Here is a 25,128-nt window from a genome sequence, read left to right as displayed (position 1 = left end):
ATGTCTTTAAATAACCTAGCCAGAATATATGATGGAACTCGAGTTTCCCCCTTCTTAATAATAATAAATTTTGGCTTGTACATCATACATCATCTGTTTGAATTCATTGTTTTTCATGCTAGTTAAAGACAAAAGATGATGATTTTGAATATGTTTTTGTTAAACCTTCAAAGCCAAAAGATTTTTTATAATAAAATTCATGTCGTGCATTTTTTAGTTTTGATAATTAATAAAAGGTTCAAGGATAGCTATCTTAGGAAACGAGGTCAGTTCAGTCTGCACACTTATAGCACTCGAGTATATACTAGAGTCATGAAAAATGAAGATATAGATTGAATGGACACAGTAGAAAAGGCTCAGGGATAGATCAACGAAATAGTCACAAGAATGCAATAGAACATGAACAGACAACTGGCAGAATTAAAATAGATGATAGTGGAATTGACAAAAAGAAAAGGAGTTGTTGAGACGCACAGAACAATAGAAGAAACAACTGTTGAGACACCATTGTATCCATCTGGGTTCATATATGTTCAAGATCCTCATGTGTCACAAGCACTTTCAATAACTCATCAACTTTATATTGGCCCTTCTACCAAGTTGCCATCAGTTCAGACAAATGTCAACCCTAAGCGTACTCTTCATGACTTTACTACTGTGCTTAATGTGGATGATCTTAAAGAATCAAAAAAATTAAAAGGAGTGCCAGATCCATCAAGAGATACAGTGATGAAAAATAAATTTGATCTGTTAGAAGAGAGATTAAAAGCAATTAAAAGCCATGATGTGTACGAGAATGTTGATGCCAACGAGTTTAGTCTAGTGCCTGACCTTATTATTCCATCGAAATTCAAAACCTCAAATTTTGAGAAGTATGATGGAACGAAATGTCCTTTAACACACATCATCATGTACTATAAAAAAAATGATAGGTTACACTCATGAGGATGAGTTGTTGATCCATTACTTTTAAGATAGTCTCACTGGGTTTACAGCAAAATGGTATGCTCAGTTGGATCGAAATAAAATTTGTTCTTGGTATGACTTGGCTAGGGCCTTCCTAGAACAATATAAGCATGTTGAAGATATGGCGCCAGATAGGATATCTTTGTAAAACATGAAAAAAAGATTAACTGAAACTTTCAGAGAATATGTACATAGATGGAGAGACATAGCAATCTAAGTACAACCACCCTTGTCTGAGAAAGAAATTACTATTCTGTTTGTCAATTCTTTGAACACTCTCTATTATGAAAGAATGATTGAGAATATCTCTAAAAACTTTTCGGACATGGTAATTTTTGGTGAAATTATAAAAGATACAATCAAGAGTGGTAGGATTAAGTTAAAAGAGATGATAGATGTTGAAGAAAAAAGTACATCAAAAAAGAATAAAAGAGAGGTACAAGCAGTCACAATGAAAGGGCATCTACCTAATAGTTTTATCTCATACAATCCTTATCCTATTTATCAACCTCATCACCCTATCATAAGCCATATCTCTCAAAACCCATATATTTGCCAACCAAGCCAGCATTTGGGCTTTCCAGTAAATTTTTATCCTCAAATGGCCATTCATGATCTTGTTTCTACATTTGAACCCACCACTCGACCTATAAAAAATCAAAAGAGACCAAGGAATGATTAAGAAAAATTACCTATCCCCATTTCTCACCTTTTACTTTACTAATAGAAGGTCGATATCTCACTCCAGTGCCTTTAAAAATAACACCAAATCCATCAGCAAGGAGTTATGATCCCAATGGCAAGTGTGATTACCATATGGGGGTAATTGGCCAGTCAACTGAAAAATATAGACAGTTGAAAGAAAAGGTTGAAGATCTTATCAAGAGTGGTATTTTGACTCCAGAGGTAATAGAACAATGGAAGTTGTTGACTCCATCCAATTGTCAAATGTGAGAAGTTGAGATGAAGAGGGAGGTGTCAAGTTTTAAAAATCAGGATATGATGATTTCTTTTTGATTTTTTTTACTATATATGTATGACATGTGCATTATGTCTCTAGGAGTTTTCTAACTTATTTTGGAAGAATTGAATGTTTTGGATCTCTTTTTATGAAATTTCTCTTTATGCATTTGTTTGAATGAAAAGTCCCACATAAGTAACTTTCAAGATTTCAAAAAAAAAAAAAACCAAAAAAAGAAAAAGAAGTTTTCTTTTACAATAAAGATGGAAGGATTCTTAAGGGAAATGGAGATTACTATTAGGAAAAAGCTCATCAAATACCTTCACACCTTTTCAAATACTTTCATGCCCCTAATCACTCAAATTATTAGACTCATCAACTATAACCTTTCAAGGAATGTGAGTTTGAGTTCATACTTTAAAGGACCGATAATTTTTTTTTGGGCAAAGAACAAAAGAGATTAATTTTAAAAATTTATTTTGAATTTTAAAAATTAGATACTCTTTCAAAATTTTCATTGGTAATTTAATGTGTGTCAAAATTTTACCATGATCATAGATATAAAAATACCTGAATTTTTTTCTCTCTTACATATCCTTTGTTTCATGTTTTAAGGCACTTTGAGAAAAAGAAAAAATAATCCCTTTCTGCCTATGATAATTTGTTTCATACCTTTATACCTTTTCTCTTCCTTTTAACAAAAAATACAAAAAAAATGTCAAAAAAATTTTGAAGCCCAAAAAGCCTTTTTGAACTATATGATCGATCTTATTCGACTTGATTGTCATTAGAACCTTGAGTAAAAAAAAGAAGATGGGGCATCACAAAAAAAAAATAAAAAATAAAAAAAGCAAAAAGACAAAAAAAAGAATAAAAAAATAAAAAAGCAAAAAGACAAAAAAAAGAATAAAAAAACAAAAAATAAAAAGGACATCTTCGATGATTTGCTTTTCTAATCAAGTGATCATATTTGAAATAATGAATGACCATCTTTCTTTAACCTTTTCATGTATAAAAATTATCCATTTGTTACCCATTTGAGCCTATTAAATTTTTTGTTCCAAAATGAACCCTGGCTAAGGATCATTTTTTATTGGGGGTAAAATAAGGATACCTTCGAGAGATTAACTTCAATAAAAGTGTTGAAACCATCTAATATGCCCATCAAAAATGAAAGTTTGGGGCAAAAAAAAAGGAATAAGACTTCAATTGGAATCCCAACAATTTGATAAAGTGAACAGCTAAAGATGAAGTTGGGCATTTTCAAAAAGAGCAAAGAAACTTTGGAGATAAGAATCTGAAGCTTCAATTAGAATTCAAAAAAAAAATAATAATAAAAATATGTACCTTGAAAATGAGAATTTAGGGTAAAAAAAAAAGGGGTGAATAAAGCTGCTGAAATTAAAGTCAAATGTTTCAAAAAAAAAGTAAAAGAAAAAAGTCAAAGAATACTCCTCAGGATCCTTGGCCTAATTACCCTGAATAATATATTTTGAGCCTATTTATCCATTCTTTTAGAAATCTTAACCTCGGCCCACATTACATACCTTGAAAAGTCTATTCTGATCAAATGTGGATACTTGGGTTGAAGAGTAATTTCCTTGAAATTTGTATATACTTGTTGCTATTTGGCAAGATTTCACCAAGTTTTTCATTGATAAAAAATATAGCTCTAAGGTGAAAACCCTAAGAGGGTAGTTTAGAGCTAAAATCATTCTTGAGGCCCCAAAATAAATTTCAGAGTTTCAAGGTTCTATCCGAAATAAAAAATCTCGATGCAAAGCATTTTCAAAGACCAGTACCTATTAAAGACCTTTCAAAAAAAAAAAATAGCCTTGTCTTCTTCCCAAATCTTGTTTGAAAAATAATGGCTAGTTTTGACTCACATTGAAGTATCATGTTTTTAATAAAAGAAAAGTGTTTTAAAAAAAATTATCTTTTTTGTAAGCCCAAGATGAAATCCTTGCAACCCTTGTCGAGCCTTTCTATGAGATATGCCTACTAGTAAAAGGAGTTGAATTGTCAATTACCTTTTCATCCCATAAGCTTTCCAAATAGTAGTCACCGACTTCCAAGAGATTCAAAAGTCTTGAGTTCTAAATTTTTCATTAATTGTGAAGATACTTTATGTAGGGTAATTTTTGATCACTTTTGAAAAATTTCAAGATTATTTGAGCATTTTGTACATAATATTGATATCATTTTTGGATGAAATGAAACAGTGAAAATTTAAATAAAAATTTTTCAAAAAAAAAGGGGTAAGAAGAGTCTTTACATTTGCATCGCTTGCATCTGCATCACAAGAAAGATATTCATATTTGCATCATTTGCATTGGCACTTGTATAAGACATTTGCATTCTATAAGAAGAATTTACATTTGCATCATGACATCTACATCCTAAGAAAATGTAGTTGTAGGGGCATTTACATGCAAAGAACATTGTCAATTGCATTGTGAAAAAGTCAAATGTATTTGCACTAAGCATTCACATTCTTGCGTTGGCATTTGTATCGACATTTCTATTAGCATCATTTGATGAGAATGGACATCTGTATCATAATTGTACATTAGTAGAAAAAATATATATATAAAAGAAAAAAGAGAGAAAAGAAAAAAAATAGGATTTTAAAATTTCAACACCTTTATTTAAGAGGAACCTTTTTCAAACAAAATTTTGAAGCCTTTGTTTAGGAGGAACCTTCTTCAAACAAGACCTTTAAAGTCTTGAAAATCTTTAATCATGTGAAAGTCATTTTTAAAGTGTCATTGCCTCTGATTAAGAGGAGTGTTCAAAGATTTTGAGATTTGCAAGACCTCCAAGCATAATCTCTAATACTTTTGGGCACAACTTTCAAGACCTTCGGGCAAAAGATTTTCAAATTTTTTAAAAGTTTCATTGCTTCTAATTACAAGAAGTATTCAAAGATTTTGAGATTTGTATGACCTCCGAACGTAATCTCTAAAGCCTTCGAGCACAACTTTTAAGATTTTTAGGCAAAAGATTTTTAAATTTTCAAAGTTCACAGACTTTTTATTAGAGAAGCATCCAAATATATTGATTTCTAAGACTTTCGGGCATAATTTTGATTCGCGGTGTTGTCTCGATCGATTATTTATTTTTTAACTTACGGTGTTGTCCCAGTCAATTCTGTAAGACCTCCAGATATGATTCCTAAGACCTCCGAACATGATTTTTAAGACCTCCAGGCATAAATTTGATTCGCGGTGTTATTCTAATCGATTTTTTATTTTTTAACTTGCGGTGTTATCCTAGTCGATTTTGTAAGACCTCTGGGCATGATTCCTAAGACCTTCGGGTATTATTTATAAGACTTTCGGGCATAATTTTGATTTACGATGTTGTCTCGATCGATTTTTTATTTTTTAACTTACGGTGTTATCCCAGTCGATTCTGTAAGACCTCTGGACATGATTCCTAAGACCCCCGAGCATGATTTCTAAGACCTCCAGGCATAAATTCGATTCACGATGTTATCTCGATTGATTCTTGATTTTTTGACTTGCGGTATTGTCCTAATTGATTTTATAAGACCTCCGAACATGATTTCTAAGACCTCTGAGCATGATTTCTAAGACTTTCGAGCATAAATTCAATTCATGGTGTTATCCCGATTGATTCTTTATTTTTCGACTGACGGTGTTGTCCCAGTCGATTCTATAAGACCTTCAGGCATAAATTCGACTCGCGGTGTTATCCCAATCGATTCTTTATTTTTTGACTTGCGGTGTTGTCCCAATCAATTCTATAAGTCCTTTAGGCATAACTCGTAAGACCTCCAAGCATAAATTTGATTCACGGTGTTATCCCGATCGATTCCTTATTTTTTGATTTACGATGTTGTCCCAGTCGATTCTATAAGACCTCCAAGTATGATTTCTAAGATCTTCGGGCATAATTTTGATTCGCGGTGTTCCCTCGATCGATTACTTATTTTTTGACTTGCGATGTTGTCCCAGTCGATTTTGTAAGACCTCCAGGCATAATTTTGATTCGTAATATTATCCCGATCGATTCTTTAATTTTGATTCGTGGTGTTGTCCCGATCGATTCTTTAATTTCGACTAGCGGTATTGTCCTGGTTGACTTTTTATTTTTTGACTTGCGGTATCATCCAGGTCAGTTTCTTTTATCACTTGACTTGTGGTTAAAAAGAAAACTTTTGAAAAATTCATGATTTACTTTCGGACAAATCGTTGTCTTTGTCTTTGCCCTATTCCTGATTCTCAGTAATATGCAAATAGGGGCAGCTGTAGACACCAATTTTTTTTCAGGTCTACTAATTTCAATTTTTGTTAATAATAATAATTTTTAATAATAATAATATTGGTTTAATTAAAACTAAAAATTAATTAAAAAAAATAGAAACAGAAAATGGCAGAAAGTAGGGCGGCTGATGCCTGGCACCAGCCACCCTACAGCCACTCCTACAACCACCATCTGTTCCCCTTTTGAAGCTCCTTAAAAACCCCCCAGCTTTTTCCTTTTAGGCTATCCTCTCGGACACATCAAGAGCTTACCCTTCATCACTGCCCAGCCCCCTTTTCAACAAGCTCAGTCCCCATACTAGCACCCCAATTCGAGCCTTAACCCTCACCAAACTCATACCTAAATAAAAACATAAAAATAGAAACAAAAAATAAAAATAACATTCCTCCATGTAGGGAGGAACCTCAGTGCCAGAAAGCCTTGTAAACAAGCAAAAAAATCATCAGTTTCTTTAAAAAAAAAAAAGGAGACCGAAAGCTTTAAGCCCCAATCTACACCGATCGGGGCTGTTTCTGGCAAAATAGACATTGGATCTGGAAAGAGGGCATAGAAGTGAACGACTAAGAGTTTTTTTTGGTGTTTTTCGTTGACCGATGACAACCACCGACGGTGGTCAACATGGTGGTTGGTGCGGTGACAAGAGTGCCGACGGTCGGACGCTGGCAAAGTCCACAAAGCTCTCTTAGAGCTCTAAAAAATCTTTTTTTTGGCAAAAAAGATGACATGAACAAAAAAAAAGGTTGACTTTTATGTAAAAGCCAAAGCAGCAAAACAACGTCGTTTTGCTTAAGGAGAAGATCCGCGTGTATACCCTGATTCGACTCAAGATCTGCGCAATCCAACCTGCGACCTGCTTTTACCTCAGCTCAAAATCGATCCATTTGAACCGGTATCGAACCGTCAGTGAACTGATCGAACCGGTCTGAACCACTGGACCACCTGAACCATAGATTGAATCGCCCAACCGGTCCAACCAGTTTAGACCAGTTTTGACTGGACCGGTTCAGGTAAAAAAATTTTTTTAAATTTTTTTTATATATTATTATTTTTGTTATTTTGAGTATTTTTTATATTTATGCATGATAAATTTTTAAATTTGTTAGGATAAATATTTAATTATTTTAATAATAATAAAAAAAATAAGTAAGATAATAATTAAAAATATATATTAAAAATGCTTAAATAATAATAATAATAGAATAATTTTTTATATTCCCTGCCTAGATGTTGGAGGGAATTAAATCATGTTTCAAAAATAATAATTTCGCCTAGATGTTAGGAATTATTATAATAAAAAATTCTAAATAAGTTAATAAGATTTTTGATAATAAGTTTTCATAAAAAAAGAATTTTTTTAAAAAAATTTTTAAAAAAAATTTTGTTTCTTAAATTAATTTTTAAAAATTATAAAAATTGAACTTGCTCTAAAAGTCCACCTAGATGAGAAAGATTTTTAGAGATGTTCGCGTTTTCTTTAAACCCTAAAATCCAAACCCTAAATTTTAAAACCCAAAAATTGAAACCCTAAAATTAAACCCCAAACCTTCAAACCCTAAACCCTTACCCTAAATCTATTTTAAAACTTTAAGGATACGTGTGAAAATCTCACATTAAATGGTTTGTTCCCGAATGCTGCCTAGATGATGGGGTATTTAGGAAACTCCATTTCAATAAGTTTTTCACATGAGTTCTTAATTCACATTAATAATAAGATTAATAAATAAAAAGTATAATAGTAAATTGGATTCTTAAATATAAACAGTCGCACCTAAGCTTTGCCTAGATATTGGAGAGTCAGGGTGGTCTCATTATACTTAAGAACCCAATTTTTAAATTGCATTTCATTTTACATGACATTTATTAGCATATATACATTAGCGTGTTATCATCGATAATTATTTGCATTATTCTTTCTTTAATTTTAATTTACTATTTGATGATAAAATATTTTATAATAAAAAAGAATAATACATTTAAAAAAAATTTGTGATATTATAAAATAAAATAAAAATAACATTCCGAAAGAAATAATTCTTGGTACTCTGCCTAGATGTTGGAGAGTCACTAACAATTATTTTCTATAAAGATTGTTGTTTCATTTTAAGGATTGTTGTGTTAAATCTTAAGCGAAAAGAGTTATTTTAAATTCTGCCTAGATGTTGGAGAATTTTAAAATAATTCTTTAACTTAAAGATTTTCTCAATACAAATTTTAGCAAAAATATTTTTTTTTAAATGAAGGGAATTAGTATTAAATTTCAAGTCAAAACCATTTTATCCAACACCGAAAATAGCGCATGATTAAAATGGTACCAATTTATGGGCGTTGTGGGGTGTTAATCCTTCCCCACATGTAATCGACTCTCGAACCCAACCTGATTTCATAGACCAAAATTTATCTTTTTGATAAACTTTAAACCCGCTTTTACAGTTTTATTAAAAAGATGAACTTTTGAGTGGCCAATCACACCCTAACAAAGATTTGCAGTAACTTTATTTTATTTTTCTCAATTTTAAAACATTTTACGTCTGGCGGTCTCAAAACCGTTATGACACTAATGAAATATATATCTGATCATATAATAATCTTGACTATGTAATAGCTACAATTAGATAGTGATTAATTAATGTCCGATAATTTTCATGATTATTTGTTAATTTAGTTTATTGGTGTTGATTTTTGCCATAAGATCTTTTAAAATTGAGAATGTTTCGAGAAGGGTTGAGGTATATTATGGCTCTCCAAGAAATGAAATTAGATTGGATGAAAAGGATCCAAGTGCTTTAAAACATGAATGCTTTCTTTTAACCTTTACATGTTATTCTATGGGCTGTAATGCTTGCTTTAATTTGTATCTATCATTTAATTGGTTTTATCATGACTTTCACGCTTGATGAGAAGACGTGCTAGTCATGATAATTGCTTGAGTTAGAAGTATAGTTATTAATTTTATTTTGGTACCGATTATATCGGTTAGTACGCTCTAATTATATTAAAATACGGTATATCAAAAGATAATTTTTTGTATCAAATTTAATACTGGATAATAATAGTTATTTTCATTAGTTTTGGTCAATTTTGATGAATTTTGGTGGAATAACATGTTTCGATCAGTACATAAATTAAAATATATTTTGTAATTTTTAATTTATTTGTTGTTGTTTAATTATATTTAACCTAATAATAATAAAATTAATTGATAAAATAATCTTTAAAAGTTTAGTTTCTTTATTTTTTATTTTAACTTATTTTTTATATTTTATTTTGTCAAACCAAAGTTTATAAGTATTTCAGTTTCTCCAAGAAAGTAATTAATTATACTCTCTTTATAAAGTTTAACAATTATAAAGCTTTAGTTAATTTTTTCATCACTTTACTTTTATCTTAATATTTATATGAAAAAATATTTATTTAAATATCATATGATCAGATTAAATGTTTAAAAATATCATGAAAATTTTATTATATTATTTCTTATACTTTTAAACTTATTTATTTGATTTTTGAAAACATTGCATATTTATTTTGTAGATTATTAATAATGTTATAATATACAAATTTATGCATGTTTATAAGTATATTTGTACTAAACCGAAAAATTTGAAATAACATGTCTAAATAACTAGTACTGGTATATACCATATTTTATTAGAAAATTAAAATGTGATCCAGTACGATATTAATAACTTTGGTTAGAAGCATGTTTAGATATGTTTTCTTAGATTTATAAAATTTAATATCCATGTGATGGAAAGCATCATAAATGCTTTTGAAGTTCATGAAAAAATGGTGTGCTAGGGGACTGATTACAGTTCAAGTGCTTTAAAAAAATTAATTATAGGAGGAATATATTGCTTTTTCAACGTCCTAATGGCTTCAATGAAGGAGTCACATTATTTGTGAATAATCTACCATGAGTAGTTTCTTATGAATCGGGCCATTAAGTAACTATTGTTCCTTTGAAACATTATTTGTGGCTATGAAATTGAGTAAAGCATATCTACCATGAGTTGCTTCTTATGGCAGTGAACATTTTTTTTTTTTTTTGAGATTAATCAAGAAATGAGGTTGAATCTTCCTATGCGCTTATACTTCTACCTACATTTATGTTTCTGCAATTGACAAAAGCATTGATTCATTGTCTTTTCCAAGTGAGAAAAACTCTCGATGCAATTCAACTGCCTGCTAATGGGCTTCGAAGCTTCTAGGATTGTCGGTTTAGGCATACACTTTCGATAATGCAGTTCAAAATAGGCCTAACTTCAGATCTAAATGAAGTATTGTTTTTGTAACAAGCTGAGACAAATCCAACAAAAACATTATATCAGATCAAAATTTTCAATTTTGCCCACATTCTTTTTTCTCCAGTGTGTGCTTAATCCAATATGCAGACTACACTTTGGAACACTTTTACAGATTGGGTTAGTAATTTCTTTGGCTTTTTTTTTTTTTTTTTAATGAGTTGGGATCCTATATATGCTTGACTTCGCCAAAAGCAGGAAACATATTGCTTGTTGCAAGTATGTTGTCTTCATTAAATTCTAAAAAAATGGAAAAAGGAAATGGAAGGGTATTCTTTTTCAATTCTGTAAGAAAATTAATCTGTTCCCCCGCTTAACTTTTCAAGCAAAGAAGCAAGCTTGCTTCTTTGACAATCTATTATTGCAATGCTTAGCTAGAAATGCTTCTACCACAGCAAGGAAGCATCGAATGCAAAAAAGCTAGAAGAGGAATTAAAAAAAGTAAGGCAATGAGGGAAGAATCTCCGTATTCTTAAGCAAAGAAGGTAGATAAAGAAGGAAGAATCACCTTTGGCCTTTTCCTGTCCAAAGTTAAAAGCCACCAGGCCTCACCACAAAGAATATAAATTTAGAATACCACAGCAAGGAAGCATCGAATACAAAAAAGCTAGAAAAGGAATTCAAAAAAGTAAGGCAATGAGGGAAGAATCTCCGTATTCTTAAGCAAAGAAGGTAGATAAAGAAGGAAGAATCACCTTTGGCTCTTTCCTGTCTAAAGTTAAGAGCACCAGGCCTCACCACAAAGAATATAAATTTAGAACTTTTGATAAAGAGGAATAAAAAGAAAGGGATTATAGAACAATATCAATTTACGCAAAGTATAGTTTCTCAGCTAATACTTGGAAATTAAGATTGTGCAGACACAGGCGGATCATTTTGAAATCCTCGAAGAAGAAGTAAAGTAATTTTAATACAAATTAAAATTTAAGGGTTTATTTAGATGCAAAGTGAATGTTAAATTTTTATTTGGGTATAATAAAATATAGAAGTAAAATTCATAGATTTTTTTATTATTTTAACGTTAATTATTTGATTGTTTATCTTCGCTACTAAAACACGGCTTGGGACCAATAATAATAAAATGGTAATTAAAAGAAAGATAAATTGGGTGAAATCTTTTAAATTTTTTTTTCAATCTCATAATTTATCCCTCCGTTAAACTCTAAAGATGTTTCTTATCGGCTTCCTCCAAATTTCGATTAATTTCCTGTCAATCCATTTGACTAACAAAATTTAATTCTCGTTTACTTGAAAATTGCTTTATTAGTTTGCGTGTTAACTATTCAACATTAAAATGTTTTTTTTTCCTTTACTTTTCTATATATTGTCTTGCAGTTAATCATGTCCAATGCAAATAAAACAAGAAAAGACGAGGCAACTTCCCTACGGAATTGAAATATCAAATATTAGGAAGCCTCTTAACTACCATTCAACTTTAAAATACTTTCTTTTTCTTTAATTTTCTATGGTAAGTGACCATGTCTAACGGAAAATGCAAGAGGGTTATGGCTAGGCTGCAAATATTTCCTATTAATTTTGTAGTCTTTTAAATGATTATATATTTGTTGGTTGCATAACAAAACAAAAATATTTCATTCTAGCTTGCTCTTCTAAATTATTTGTTTATTGAGAGAGAAAAAAAAATAAAAAATGGGCAATTTGACTATGGTATTCAAGGGCCAGACTTATTCCATATTATTTTGTGTTGTTGAAGCTTTAGATTTATGCTTAATTTGTGCTGCAATTGAAAACAAATCCAAAGACAATTGAAAAAGAGGGAAAAAACTGAGACTTAATTATATAAGTTCATGACTAAATATTAAAAAAATAAAGATTTATATGCAAAGTTTAATCTAATTGGTAATTTTTTTATCTAAAGTTTGATATTTTTGACAAATACTTCATAGAGTAAAATTTTAAATACACTTTATTGATGTAGAGAAATACGTTTTAAATATTGTTCGAAATAAAATTTGAAGAAATTATTTAATCTATCATTAGTAAAATTTTTTAACTGTATACATGGAATTAATATGATAACACTTATCTTATTTTTTTAAATAATTTTTTATTTTTTAAAATAAATTAAAAGATATATGTCACTCTACTATTGTGATATTAAAAACTCCTCTATTAATGTATTTGACAATTTTTTTAAAACTTGAGATAAAATTAATAATATTATTAAAAAAAAGAGATACAATTAATAATATTATTATTAAAAAAAAAAACTTAATTACACATTGTGTTGTTACTGATTTTATTGCCTTGGTTTTTTTTTTTTTTTTTTTGGTTTATTTTGTTGAGTCTTCGTCAGCAATGGCTTTTAAAAAAAATGCATATATATTTATTATTAAATCAAACTTTTCAAGGTTAGATTATTTGGACTTTGATCAAAGTGTCACTAATGGATCAAAAAAAAAAAAACAAAGAAATGAGAAGAAAAGATGAGAAAGAGGTGAGCAAATAAATAAATAAATGAAAAAAAAAAACAAAAAGCAAAAAAAAAGAAAGAAAGAAAGAAAGGGATACTTAAATTGAAAACTCAAAAAAACGGTTTAAGTAAAAATAAAAACTTGAAAAAAAAAAAACTTGATGTGAGGATCCCAGGAATCAGAATGATGATTGACTCAAAGATTGAGGATATTAATGGAATGTGCTTTTAAAAGAGGATTTTAAGTTTAAATTCAAAATTGTCTAAACAGTTATTATTCTAGATATTAATATCCTATTTACACGGTCATAGTATTTTACCTTTGTTCATTTTTTATTTGTTATTGATCATATTTCTTTTCGATAATAAAGATTTTTTTTCTTATTATTTACCAAGTATACATCCCCTGAATGAATCGAGGAAATGTATTATATTCATCATGACTTAGAATGATGGTAAATAAATGAATTACACTGTTCATAAAAGATTTTTCCATTCTTTTGAAAGAAATGCAAGATAAAAGAAATGAAAGAAGCTTACGAAAATGATTTAAAAAGGGCAAATAAGGTGACCCAATGATGAATTCAGTGATAGATTGGTTGACATGACTTGTGAGTTGTGACTAGATGAGAAGAATGACATAGATTAGTTGACAGAATTTGTTATGAGATTATTAACACCGAAAAGCTAAAAAAGAATGGTAGAGTCTTAAGAATCTTGTTACCACAATTGAAATTTCATGGCATTGATTTAGTAATGTTTGCATTATATACATTCTGTTTAAATCCTTGATAATTGTATTTGCATCCTAGATAAAACATGCATCATTCATTTTTTTATCTCAACTCGATCCAAATAATCTTTCAGACTTGCGGTTTGATCTCAGTTACTCATTTTCGATCTCAACTTGGTTTAGATCAACTTTATGACTCGTGGTTCAATCTCAATCATTCATTTTTGACCTTGACTCATCCCAGTCACTTTATCTTTTAGACTCGTTGTTCGATCCTGGTTATTCATTTTTGACCTTGACTCATTCTTGGTCACTTTATCTTTCTGACTTACAGTTCGATCTTGATCATTTATCATGACTTTGACTCAGTCTTGGTCTTTTTATCTTTCAGACTCGCGGTTCGATCCCAGTCAATCATCTTTGACTTTGACTTAATCCTATTCGCTTTATCTTTCAGATTAATAGTTCAATCTTCGTCACTCATTTTCGATCTTGGCTATGTTCGGATCATTTTTCTTACTTACGGTTCAATCTCGATCATTCATCTTTTACCTCGACTCAATCTTGGTCACTTTATCTTTCTGACTCTTTCAATTTTGTTATGAAACCTTTATGAATCTAAAATTTTTGTGAAACTTGAAATCTTACAAATCTTTTATTGTTGTAAATCTAAAAGTCGTTGCGAACTTGAAACCTTTACGAATCTAGAACTTCTGCAAAATTTAGAATCTTGTGAATTTTTCATTTTTGCAAACTTGAAAGTCCTTGCGAACTTGAAACTTTACAAATCTAGAACTTCTGTGAAACTTGAAATTTTGAGAATCTTTCATTCTTGTGAATCTAAAAACCTTTACAAATTTTAAAATAATTGTAGACACCTATTTATGTCTGAACCTATTGAGGTTCGGGTCTGTTTGGGCTCATTGAAGTCTGAGCCCAATTGGGCCTATCAATGTTTGGGCCCAGTTAGGCCCATTTGGGTCCAAGCTTAAATGGATAGCTTGTTTTTATTATTATTTTTTTTTTATTCTTTTTTCCTTCTTTGTTGTTTTCCTTTTCTATTTTAATCCACATGCGCACAATGAAATTGGGATTAGAATCTCTGAGTCAAACACAAAATCAAATTTAATCAATAATTGCTATAATTTTGGACCAAAAATCCCGTCTAGATAGAATATAATCTCAGAATTTAAGCCTGAGATTGATTCTATCTATTTCCTAAAATCATTATTAAGGATGCCTATAAATTAGACTAATTTCTACAGAAGAAACACACAGAAATACAAAAGAAATTATTGGGAGAATTCTGAGAAAAGTTTGGCAGTAAAGGTTTATGGGTTTCGAAATTAAAATTTTGGATTTGATTTAGAGTTCTGGTGGTATTTTAGGTTTCTGGAGGTGAATTTAAAGTTATAGGAGGTTTAGGGAAGGTTTAGAACGATTTAGGAATTTTTTTGGATATTTTTAATTTTTTTAAAATTTTTTTGGGTTTTTAGGAAGAACATGAAGTTTTTGATGAATTTTTCGGTGGCCGTTTGAAGTTTTCTGTGAGATTCTGGCAAGATTTCTAGAATCCAGCCAAATTCCCAGAAATCAGTAGGCCATAAATTTTTTGGTTGAATTTCTCGATAACTTTTCTAGAAATCGATAGAATTTCGGTCCCTAATTAAAGTTTTTGGTGGGCATTTTCTAGAGAGAAGACAGAAGAAATAAAGGGTAGAGAGAGAAGAGCTCAGTGGGTTCTAAGGAAAAACACTAAAGGATAGCTTTTATACCCCTACAGCACGATGTCATTTTGGAATAGCCAAGATCCGCGTACAAACCCAATGACTTGCGTGTTGACCTGTGCTCTGACCCAACCCAATTGCAGGTTTTCCCTTTTTCATTTTATTTTTATTTTTGGATTTTATTTTATTTTATTTTAACCCATTTTATTATTTTTTTTGTTTTATTTTTTTCAAAAAAAAAAGAGAGCAATTTCTGCCACTTTTATTTCCAAAAGAGAGAAAATAAAAAATAAAACTATGAAGTAAAAAAGAAAGAAAAATAATAATTATAAGAAAAAGGTAAAAAATGACAAATAAAAATCCTTTCAAAAAAATAAAAAAAATATTTTTAAATAAAAATAATTTTCATCTTCTAAACTATTAGAGGATTGCTTTGAAGTGAGCCTTACCAAACAATTAGGAGGTTGCACTTATTTTTTAAATAAAATTAATAAGTCTGACGATGAAGCCTTTTTAGAGTGAGACACTAGTCTCTATGAATATTCATGAGGTGAGAGAATTATCCTAAATTGCTACCAAACTATTGCGACAATTTTAGGTTAATTTTCAATACTAAATTATTTGGTAAAATTATAAAATGACCAAGGCTTGGATAATTCAAAATCAAACTGATACTATCCTTTGGATAGGTGTTATGGGGGTACTACAACCTTCCTCAAAAGTAATCGACTCTCAAACCTAACATCTGTTTTACAGATTAAATTTAATCAAGTGGTCAATCATACCTAAATAAAAAAGATTGATGGTGACTCCCTTTCATCCATGTCTAGTGGTAAGTCCATGGATTTATAAGTTATAACAATCATTACAAATGTTTTTGTGAAACTTGAAATATTGGGATCTTTTAACTTATATTATGAAACCTTGCAAATCTATGAAATTTTAAATTGCGAATCTTTGGATTTTAAGCTAAAATTTTAAATTTTTTCTGACTCGTGGTTTAATCATGGTAGGTCGTTTTGATCTTAACTCAATACAAATCATTTTATTTTTTTGACTCATGGTTCATTCTCGATCACTCATTTCTATTTCGGCTCAGTCCAAATCATTTTATTTTTAGACTTGTGGTTCAATCTGGGTCACTCATTTTGATCTCGGTTCAATCCAAATCATTTTATTTTTTGACTCGCATTTTGGTCCCAATCGCTCAATTTTGATCTAGGCTTAGTCTAGATATTTTATTTTTTTCATTCATGATTAGATCTCGTTCACTTGTTTGATCTCGGCTTAGTCCAAATCATCTTTCTGACTCGCGATTTAGTCTCGGTTATTTTCGCTTATTGATTTGACTCGTGTTTTTAGATCAAAATAGAGTGATGTCTAGGTCTTTACATCATCCCTGTTTAATAAGGATGTATAAAGAGAGGTAGTTGTTGACACCCATCTATGTTCGAGGTCAATCAGGGTCGATTATTATTATTATTATTGTTATTAGTATTATTATTACTGTTATTATTGCTATTATTGTTATTATTACTAGTATTGTATTATTCTAGTATAGTATATTATATTATATTTTATTATTATGCTATTATTATATTATATTATATTATTATTGTTGTTGTTGTTGTTATTATTATTAGCTTTATTTATTTATTTTTCTTAATCAATGGTTGAATAAGGTAATTGAATAAGGAAATTGAATCCGTTAGATAAGAGGATCAAATTCACATAAAACTAGGATTGAACTCAAACAAATTCGCAAGACTTAGGCCTAAAATCACGTTGAACAAGATTAAATTTCAGGATTCAAGCCTCGATTAATTCTGTTCGGGTAGAATTCAATCATAAGATTCAAGTTTAGATTGGTTCTATCATATTCCTAAATTGATACCTAAAGCAACCTATAAATTGGACAATATTCTAGAGAACATAAGACGTTTTTTAATTTTTGGGAAAAAGGGTTCTGTGATAAATTTTTGGGTTTAGTTTCTAGGTTTAAAGATTTTGGATTTATAGATACTGGGTTTTGTTCGAAGTTTCTAGTTTAGGTTTGAATTGCTAAGATTTGAATTCAAAGTTTTAGGATTAGAGTTCAACTTTCTGGAAATTTCTAAGAATTTTTGAATTTTTTTTTGAAAAATCTAGGTTTTTTTATTGAATGTTTAAGTTTTTCAGTGAGTTTTCTAGTGGGCTTTGAATTTTTCGACAAGATTCCAGCAATATTTCTTAGAAATTGATAGATTTTTCAGTTTTTGATTGTATGTTCTTGGGTTTTAGAAAAAAGGTAGAGAAAATTTGAGACTAGAAAGAGAGAGGACCAGGACTTCTAAAAAAGGGGCTAAGGGTTGACTTTTATACTCACCCCAAATGATACCATTTCTAAGTATCCAGGATTCACACGAGCCCGAGTAAGATCCGCATGCCACCCGTGATTAGACTTGACCTAATTGTAGGTTTTTTTTTATTTTACTTTTATTTTTTACTTTTATTTTTAATCATTTTTATACTTTAAGTTTTTTTTATTTCATTTTTATTTTTAGTTTTTATTTTTATTTTTTTATTGAGCAATTTATTATTTATTAAATATTTTATAAAAATTCCTTCTATTATTTTATTTTTGAAAAAAAATATAAAAAATATTTTTAAATAAATTCATGAATCCTACCAAATTATTGGAGGATTTTTCATGAATTTAAACTTTATGAAATCTACCAAACTATTAAAAAATTTCATAAATCAATTTCAAAAAGAAAAATAATTTTTGTATTTTATCCTACTAAACTATTAGAGGATTGCATCTTAAGTTAAATAAATCTTACTAAACTATTGGAGGATTTAATGAATTTTATCAAAGATAAAATTTTATAAATATTTGTACAATAAAATCTTACCAAACTATTAGGAGATCTGTATCAAAATAAATCTTACCAAATTATTGGATGACTTTACTAATTTTTTTGAATAAAATATATCAATAAATTCGACGATAAAATCTCTTCAGGGTGGGACACTGATCTCTATGAATATTCTTAAGGTGAAAGAATTATTTTAAATTACTATCAAATTATTAGAGTAATTTTAGGATTAATTTTTAATATTAAATATTTTGATAAAATATAAACATATTTTAAGGTTTGGATAATTTGATATCAAATTATTACCATCCTTTGGATGAGTGTTATGGGGGTGCTATAACTTTCCTCACGTAATTATACTCTCGAATTTGAAATATGATTTTATAGATCATAATCTACTATTTAAAGATATCTAAGTTAATCTTGAGAATTTTTTTTTAAATGAGACAGATTTGATCAGATAATCAATTATACTTAAATAAAAAAAATTAATGACAGACTTTTAAAACTCATATATAACGATAGATTCACATATCTATATGATATAACACATATAATTGACTTTACCTAAAGCTTACCTGTCGATGATGCAATCCCTTAAAGACTGCCACAAGATAGATTGACTAGGACAATGAAACTATGAGCCTGATAGAAAGTTAATTATAAAAAAGAGAAAGGAGTTGTGCTTAGAAAAGGATGATCTATGAAACAATCATCACAAGTAAGGCACCTAAAAGTGTTGCTCCAAGTCCCTTGTATAGCCCAAAACACTCTCCTTTTTGCATAAAGTTTGTAACGTATGCCAAATGCCTCTGTAGTACGTAACATTTGTCTGTACATTTGTTGGTTGCATAGCAAGACATAAATATTTCATTCTAGCTTACTTTTCTAAATTATTTGTTTATTGAGAAAAAAATTAAAAAACGCAATTTGTCTATGATATTCAAGGGTAGGACATATTCCACATTGTTTTGAGTAATTGAAGCTTTGGGTTTATGATTAATTTGTGCTACAAATTGAAAAAAAATTTCAAAGACAATTGAAAAAGATGTAGAAAACGAGACCTAATTGTGCAAGTTCATGAGTAAATACTAAAAAAATTTAAGATTTATCCGTAAAAAGTATCCTAAATGATAATTTTTTTAACTTGTGGGCTAAAGCTTGATATTTGTTGACAGTATTTTAAAAATAAAATTTTGAATGCATTTAATTGATGTAAAAAACACATTTTAAATATTATTTGAAATGAAATTTGGTTTAGATAAAAATGAAAATATTATTAATCATATTGTTTAAAAAAAAACTTAATTTCATATCTTATTATATAATTACTAGTTGAGTTTATATTTAACATATTATTAATATATAAATTTTATATATTATTAATGAATCAAAAATATTATTTCAGATCAAATATAAATTTTGATTAACCTTCAAGATAAATATATAAAATTTATATTTTTTAAAAAAAATTTTAATGATTAATTAATATGATTTAATTCATTTACAATATATAAAATTTATATATTAATAATTAATTAAATAAAAGTTTTTAATAGTTTTATTACCTTTTTTTTTAGTCTTCATCACCAATGACTTGAATAATTGTCCATTGAAATTATGTCTATTAAAAAATTATCTTGGTTGGATATGACAAAATCAATAACAAAAAAGAAAAGAAAAGAAGGATAAGATATTATTTGGCGTTCATTGTTAAATATTTAGGATTTGATAGGTCAAATAAAAAATTTGTGGACAAATTTATTCGCTGTTGAACTCTGAAGATGTTTCGTGTGAGTTTCTTTTAAATTTCCTGTGATTCCTATCGATTAGTTTGACAAATAAAAGATGAGAAACTCATGTCATCTTTAATGTCGATCAGATATTATCATTTTCTTTTACACAAAAAATAGAAACGTAATTGGTTTGGTCTTCCATTTATTGTCAGTAAATTACTTGGAAGTTGCTCTATTAATATGCATGTTAACTATTCAATATTAAAAAAAATTTTTTATATAGTCCGCCGCGATTGACCTTGTCCAATGCAAATAAAGCAATAAAAGATAAGGCAAATTCTCTATGGAACTGAAATTATATATATTAGGTAGGCTGTCAACTTCTATTCAACTTTAAAATGTTTCTTTCCCTTTCCTTTAGGCCATAATGAAGGCAAGTATTGGATTAAGAAAGAGTTTTTTGATAAAAGGTCTAAAATTTTGAAATTATCAGATAATCCATAAAAATTTAATTATTTGACCGATATAATCACTACTAAACATCAAGGCTTATTAGTTGTCACCAATAACAATAACATGGTAATTAAAAGGAATTGGGTGAAATCTTTTAAGTTTTTTTTTTTTTTTTTAATTTTAATCTCATAATTTACAATTCTGTTGAACTCTGAAGAAGTTTCATATGAGCTTCCTCCAAAATTTCACTAATTTCCTAATGATCGGTTTGGTAAACAAAGATGATAAATTCATTTCAGGTTCAACGTCGTCAGAGTTAAATAGTCAGCAGGCCCACCACAAAGACAAAGGTTCACAACTTTTGATAAAAGAGAAATGCACCCAGCTAAAACATAGAAATTAAGAATATTGTGCCAGATACAACCATTCACTTTGAAGTCCTAGAGAAAGAAGTGCAATTTGGACTCTGTTTTCGATCAGCAGGAGAAATGGCAGAGGCTATTGTGTCCTTAGCCGTTGAAAGGATCTCGGATTTACTCATTCATGAAGCAGTTTACCTAGGTGGGGTTCGTGAGGAAGTGGAGTGTATCAAGGCGGAACTAAAGCGGATGCAGAGCTTTTTGAAAGACGGTTTCCATAGGCAAGAACAAGACGAGCGTCTCCGCAACCGAGTGGCGGAAATTAAAGATCTTGCTTACGATGCTGAAGATGTTATTGACTCCTACATTCTTGAAATTGCACATCAAGGAGGCTTTCACGGAATCATCAAGAGATTCACCTCCATTTTCACCAAGCCTTGTCATTTGCACAAAATTGGGGTTCAGGTCAAAGCATTCCAGGCTAAGCTTGAAGCTATTTCCAAGAGTCTTCCAGCTTATGAGATATCTGGTGAAGGAGAGGAGTCTAGCTCTATTTCCAGAATGCAGCAGCAACAGCGGTTAAGAAGAACATATTCGCATGTTGAGGAAGTGAATGTTGTTGGCTTGGAGGACATGACAAGGAATGTTTTGGATCAGTTGATGACAGAAGAAGAAGAAGAAGATAGACCTCATGTCGTTGTTTCCATAGTCGGAATGGGGGGCATGGGTAAAAGCACTCTTGCAAAAAAAGTATACAATGACATTAATGTGAGACGATATTTTGATTGTTTTGCTTGGGCTTTTATTTCTCAAAAATGTATGCGAAGAGAAGTTTTGCTTGATGTCCTCATAAAAGTTCTTTCTCCTTCTAAAGAAGAAAGAGAGCTAATTGACAAACTGAGGGATAATGAACTGATAAAAAGACTATTTGATGTCTTGACAGAAAAACGGTATTTGGTAGTCCTTGATGATATCTGGAGAAATGAAGATTGGGATTATCTAAAACCTGCTTTTCCACGGGGAAAAAAGGGGAGCAAAATTTTATTCACAGCACGAAACAGGGATGTGGCATTACGTGCAGACCCTTGCAACTCCCCAATAGAGCTTCGACTTCTTACCGATAATGAAAGTTTGAAGCTTTTCAAGAGGAAAGCATTCTCTGGAAATACAACTGAGTCTGATGCTCGTTCAAAAGAATTTGAGATGCTAGGAAGAGAGATGGTGAAAAAATGTAGAGGGCTACCTCTGGCAATTGTTGTCTTGGGAGGCTTGCTAGCAACTAAAAAGTCCTGGGTTCAGTGGGAGATGGTTCAAAGAAACATGCATGCACACTTAAACCAGGTCCAACAACAAGACCATCAGTATGGTGCAGTGAATGGAATTTTGGTTTTAAGCTACAACGATTTGCCTTATTATTTAAAACCATGCTTCTTATATCTTGGCCATTATCCAGAAGACTGGAAATTCTCAAAGAAGGAGCTCATTCGACTATGGATTGCTGAAGGTTTCATTTCATCATCAATGGAAAGCAGGGGAATGTTGATGGAAGATGTTGCTGAACAATTCCTGGAAGAACTGGTAAACAGATGTTTGGTTCAAGTTGACAAGCGGGACTATACAGGAATTGGTGTGAAAACATGTCATATACATGATCTCTTGAGGGACTTGTGCGTGGAGAAAGCTCGAGACGAGAATTTCTTGGAAATTATTCAGCCAAATGATGTGACCAATTATGTGACTTTGTCGGCATCTATGGCACGAAGAATTGCTATTCAACCTTCCAAAAGGTATGTTTCTTTGAAGGGAAAACATCCAAAATTACGTTCTCTGTTACTCTTTCAAGATGAGGAATTGATAGAATTGCACATTTCAAAATGCAAAAACTTCAAAAATTTAAAAGTTTTGAAAGTTGTGGAAAGGAGGAAAGCCGTGTGGCATGTGTCAAGTGGAATTGGTAATCTACATCATTTGAGATATTTAGAGTTAAATTGTGATGGAAAAATCATCTTACCACGATCTTTAGGGAAGTTGAAGAGTCTACACACTTTGGCCATCCAAAGTGAACGATTAACAATATCTCCTAATGTTTTATCCGAGTTGGAACGTTTAAGGCATATTTTAATATATCTTTTTCTTGAAAAAGACTTGAGGTTGTGGCCATGGTTTATTCCAAAAAGTATTGAAACTTTACAGTACATTGGGGTTGAGAATTTAATTGAAAATAATGCAGTGTTGGGCTTGACTAATATTCAGAGTTTAGGAATATCTTTTAGGAGATCAAAAGATGTTGAGCCTATCCTAAAATCGCTGGTCAAATTACATCGCCTTCGGTCATTGAAAATATGTTCAGATGATTCAAGCCAATCATTTCCGGACTTGGAACCCCTTTCTCAGTGTCATCACCTCTCCAAACTATACTTACGAGGGAAGATAGAAGAAGACCTGCAATCGAGGCATCATGTTTTGAAATTTGTTCCAACAAACATTGCCAAGTTAGCTTTGCGAGGATCTGAGGTGAAGCAGGATCCAATGGCTGTATTGGAAAACTTGCCTCATTTGAGGACTCTCCGCTTATGGGTGAACTCATACAAGGGGACTAAACTGACTTGCTCCGCCAATGGGTTTCTTCAACTTGATTCTCTTCTTGTGGCAAATTTATCAGAATTAGAAGAGTGGGAGATTGAAGAAGGCGCAATGCCATGTCTCCAGAATTTATCTTTGCGTGGTCTACATAATTTGAGGATGATTCCAGAAGGGTTGAGGTATATTACTGCTCTCCAAGAAATGAAATTAGTAGGTATGGAGAGGTCATTGGTAGAAAGGATTCAAGTGATAGACGGGAGAGAAGGAGAGGATTTCTCTAAAGTCAGCCACATACCCTCCATCCAAATATTTCACACACATGAAGACTTGAAACTCTAATTTTGCAGGTGAGTTATTTGCTTTTTTTATAAAATAATAATCTCTTTTGTTTTTTGATTGGGACTATAAATATTCATATATATCATTTCCTTTCCATAAGAGATGATGATATATGCCAATTTCATCTTGGTGTAGGTATAATGAGATAGGCACTGATCGGAGGCGGAGTTGGATGCTTTGTTTGATCATGAAAAGCAATCGGTGCCAATAGGAGCAAAAAAAGGCTGGGGTCACTTCGATTTGCCTTTTGATTGTTTCAAAGTGTGATTTGTTTCTCTTTTCCTTGATAGTTGATTCTAATGATCAAGTGCTTTTAGGAAATGAATTGATATGAGCTTTAATGAAATGGCTGTTTATTGATTTTAAATGTGTTAATGGCAAGCTACTGATAGTTTTATTTTTTGAATTTTATTTCTTTTTAAAGAGTTTTTTCTTGTTTATTACTGACTTTGTTTGACTGTTTATCTTCACTTATAAGCATCACTGCTTGTGGACTGATAAGTTAGTACAAAAGGAGGGTAAAAGTTCTTCTTGATTGACTGAAATTTTTAAAACTTTTTTTTTTCAACTACTTTATTTGGATTTATGTGTTCCATCTCAAATATTGTTAAGTTTTATTCCTTCCTATTATTTAGTACCGTTCATTATCTGCCCCCTTGCTATAATTTTCATGCTCCATAACAAACGGACCAGTACCAGAAATGCTTCTTAACTTTCCTGGAAAAGAAAATTGTTGAGAAACTGGCAATAGCAGCAAAATCAAAGCTGTATTTAAGTTGCACATTTATTTTGTTCATAATTCTTCAAGCAAAATAACGGAGGATGTCAGAAGAACTTCAGGGTGTTTTGTTTGACTCCCAAATCCACCATAAATCAAGATGTCTTCAGAAACAACAGACTTGGACAATGCTTGCAATTAGATTTGTTAGAGCTTATTTAGAAATGCATATCCAAAAAAAAAAAAAAAAGGAGGTAAGCATCAAATTCAAAGCTGAAGTTAAGAAAACGTGGAAAGGAATATCACATTTACTGATGCAATTTTGATTTGTTAACACCAACAGCCCAAAGAGACTGAATGCTGCTTTATTACAATTTGTGCATCAATAAATACTTAAAAGGAAATGAAATAAGGCCCAGATGTCTTCAAAACTCTACCAAGGAGTTTTTTTTTTTTTTCCCTAATACTTGAAGCTGTCAAGATTTGACATTTATTGATTGAAACTAAAAATTCAACACTCTACCAAAATATCACACTACCAAGTACCAACAGACCTTGCAATTAATGGCCTTCCTGATCAGTCTTTGAAATCACAAAAGCCAGGTTTGCAAACCAATCCTGAGTACAGAGAACAAAGCGGCAACTGCAATTTCAAAATTCATTGACGATA

At 30.5% G+C, this 25,128-nt stretch overlaps 1 protein-coding gene across 1 annotated transcript; it reads left to right on the top strand.

Moving 5' to 3' along the window:
* Positions 1-20,839: 20,839 nt before the first annotated feature.
* On the top strand, positions 20,840-24,149 carry LOC111296755 (putative disease resistance RPP8-like protein 2). Its single transcript, XM_022891199.2, has 2 exons — positions 20,840-23,748; positions 23,876-24,149. Exon 1 carries the CDS (start codon positions 20,948-20,950, stop codon positions 23,738-23,740), a length of 2,793 nt encoding a protein of 930 aa, XP_022746934.2. The 5' UTR covers positions 20,840-20,947; the 3' UTR covers positions 23,741-23,748; positions 23,876-24,149.
* Positions 24,150-25,128: the final 979 nt, after the last annotated feature.

The sequence above is a fragment of the Durio zibethinus genome, chromosome 12 (assembly GCF_047325235.1).
Source record: "Durio zibethinus cultivar Kanyao isolate XHJ-2024 chromosome 12, ASM4732523v1, whole genome shotgun sequence".
Taxonomy (NCBI): Eukaryota; Viridiplantae; Streptophyta; class Magnoliopsida; order Malvales; family Malvaceae; genus Durio; species Durio zibethinus.
Note: the sequence above shows the minus strand (reverse complement) of the source record. Positions and strands in the feature narration are given on the sequence as shown.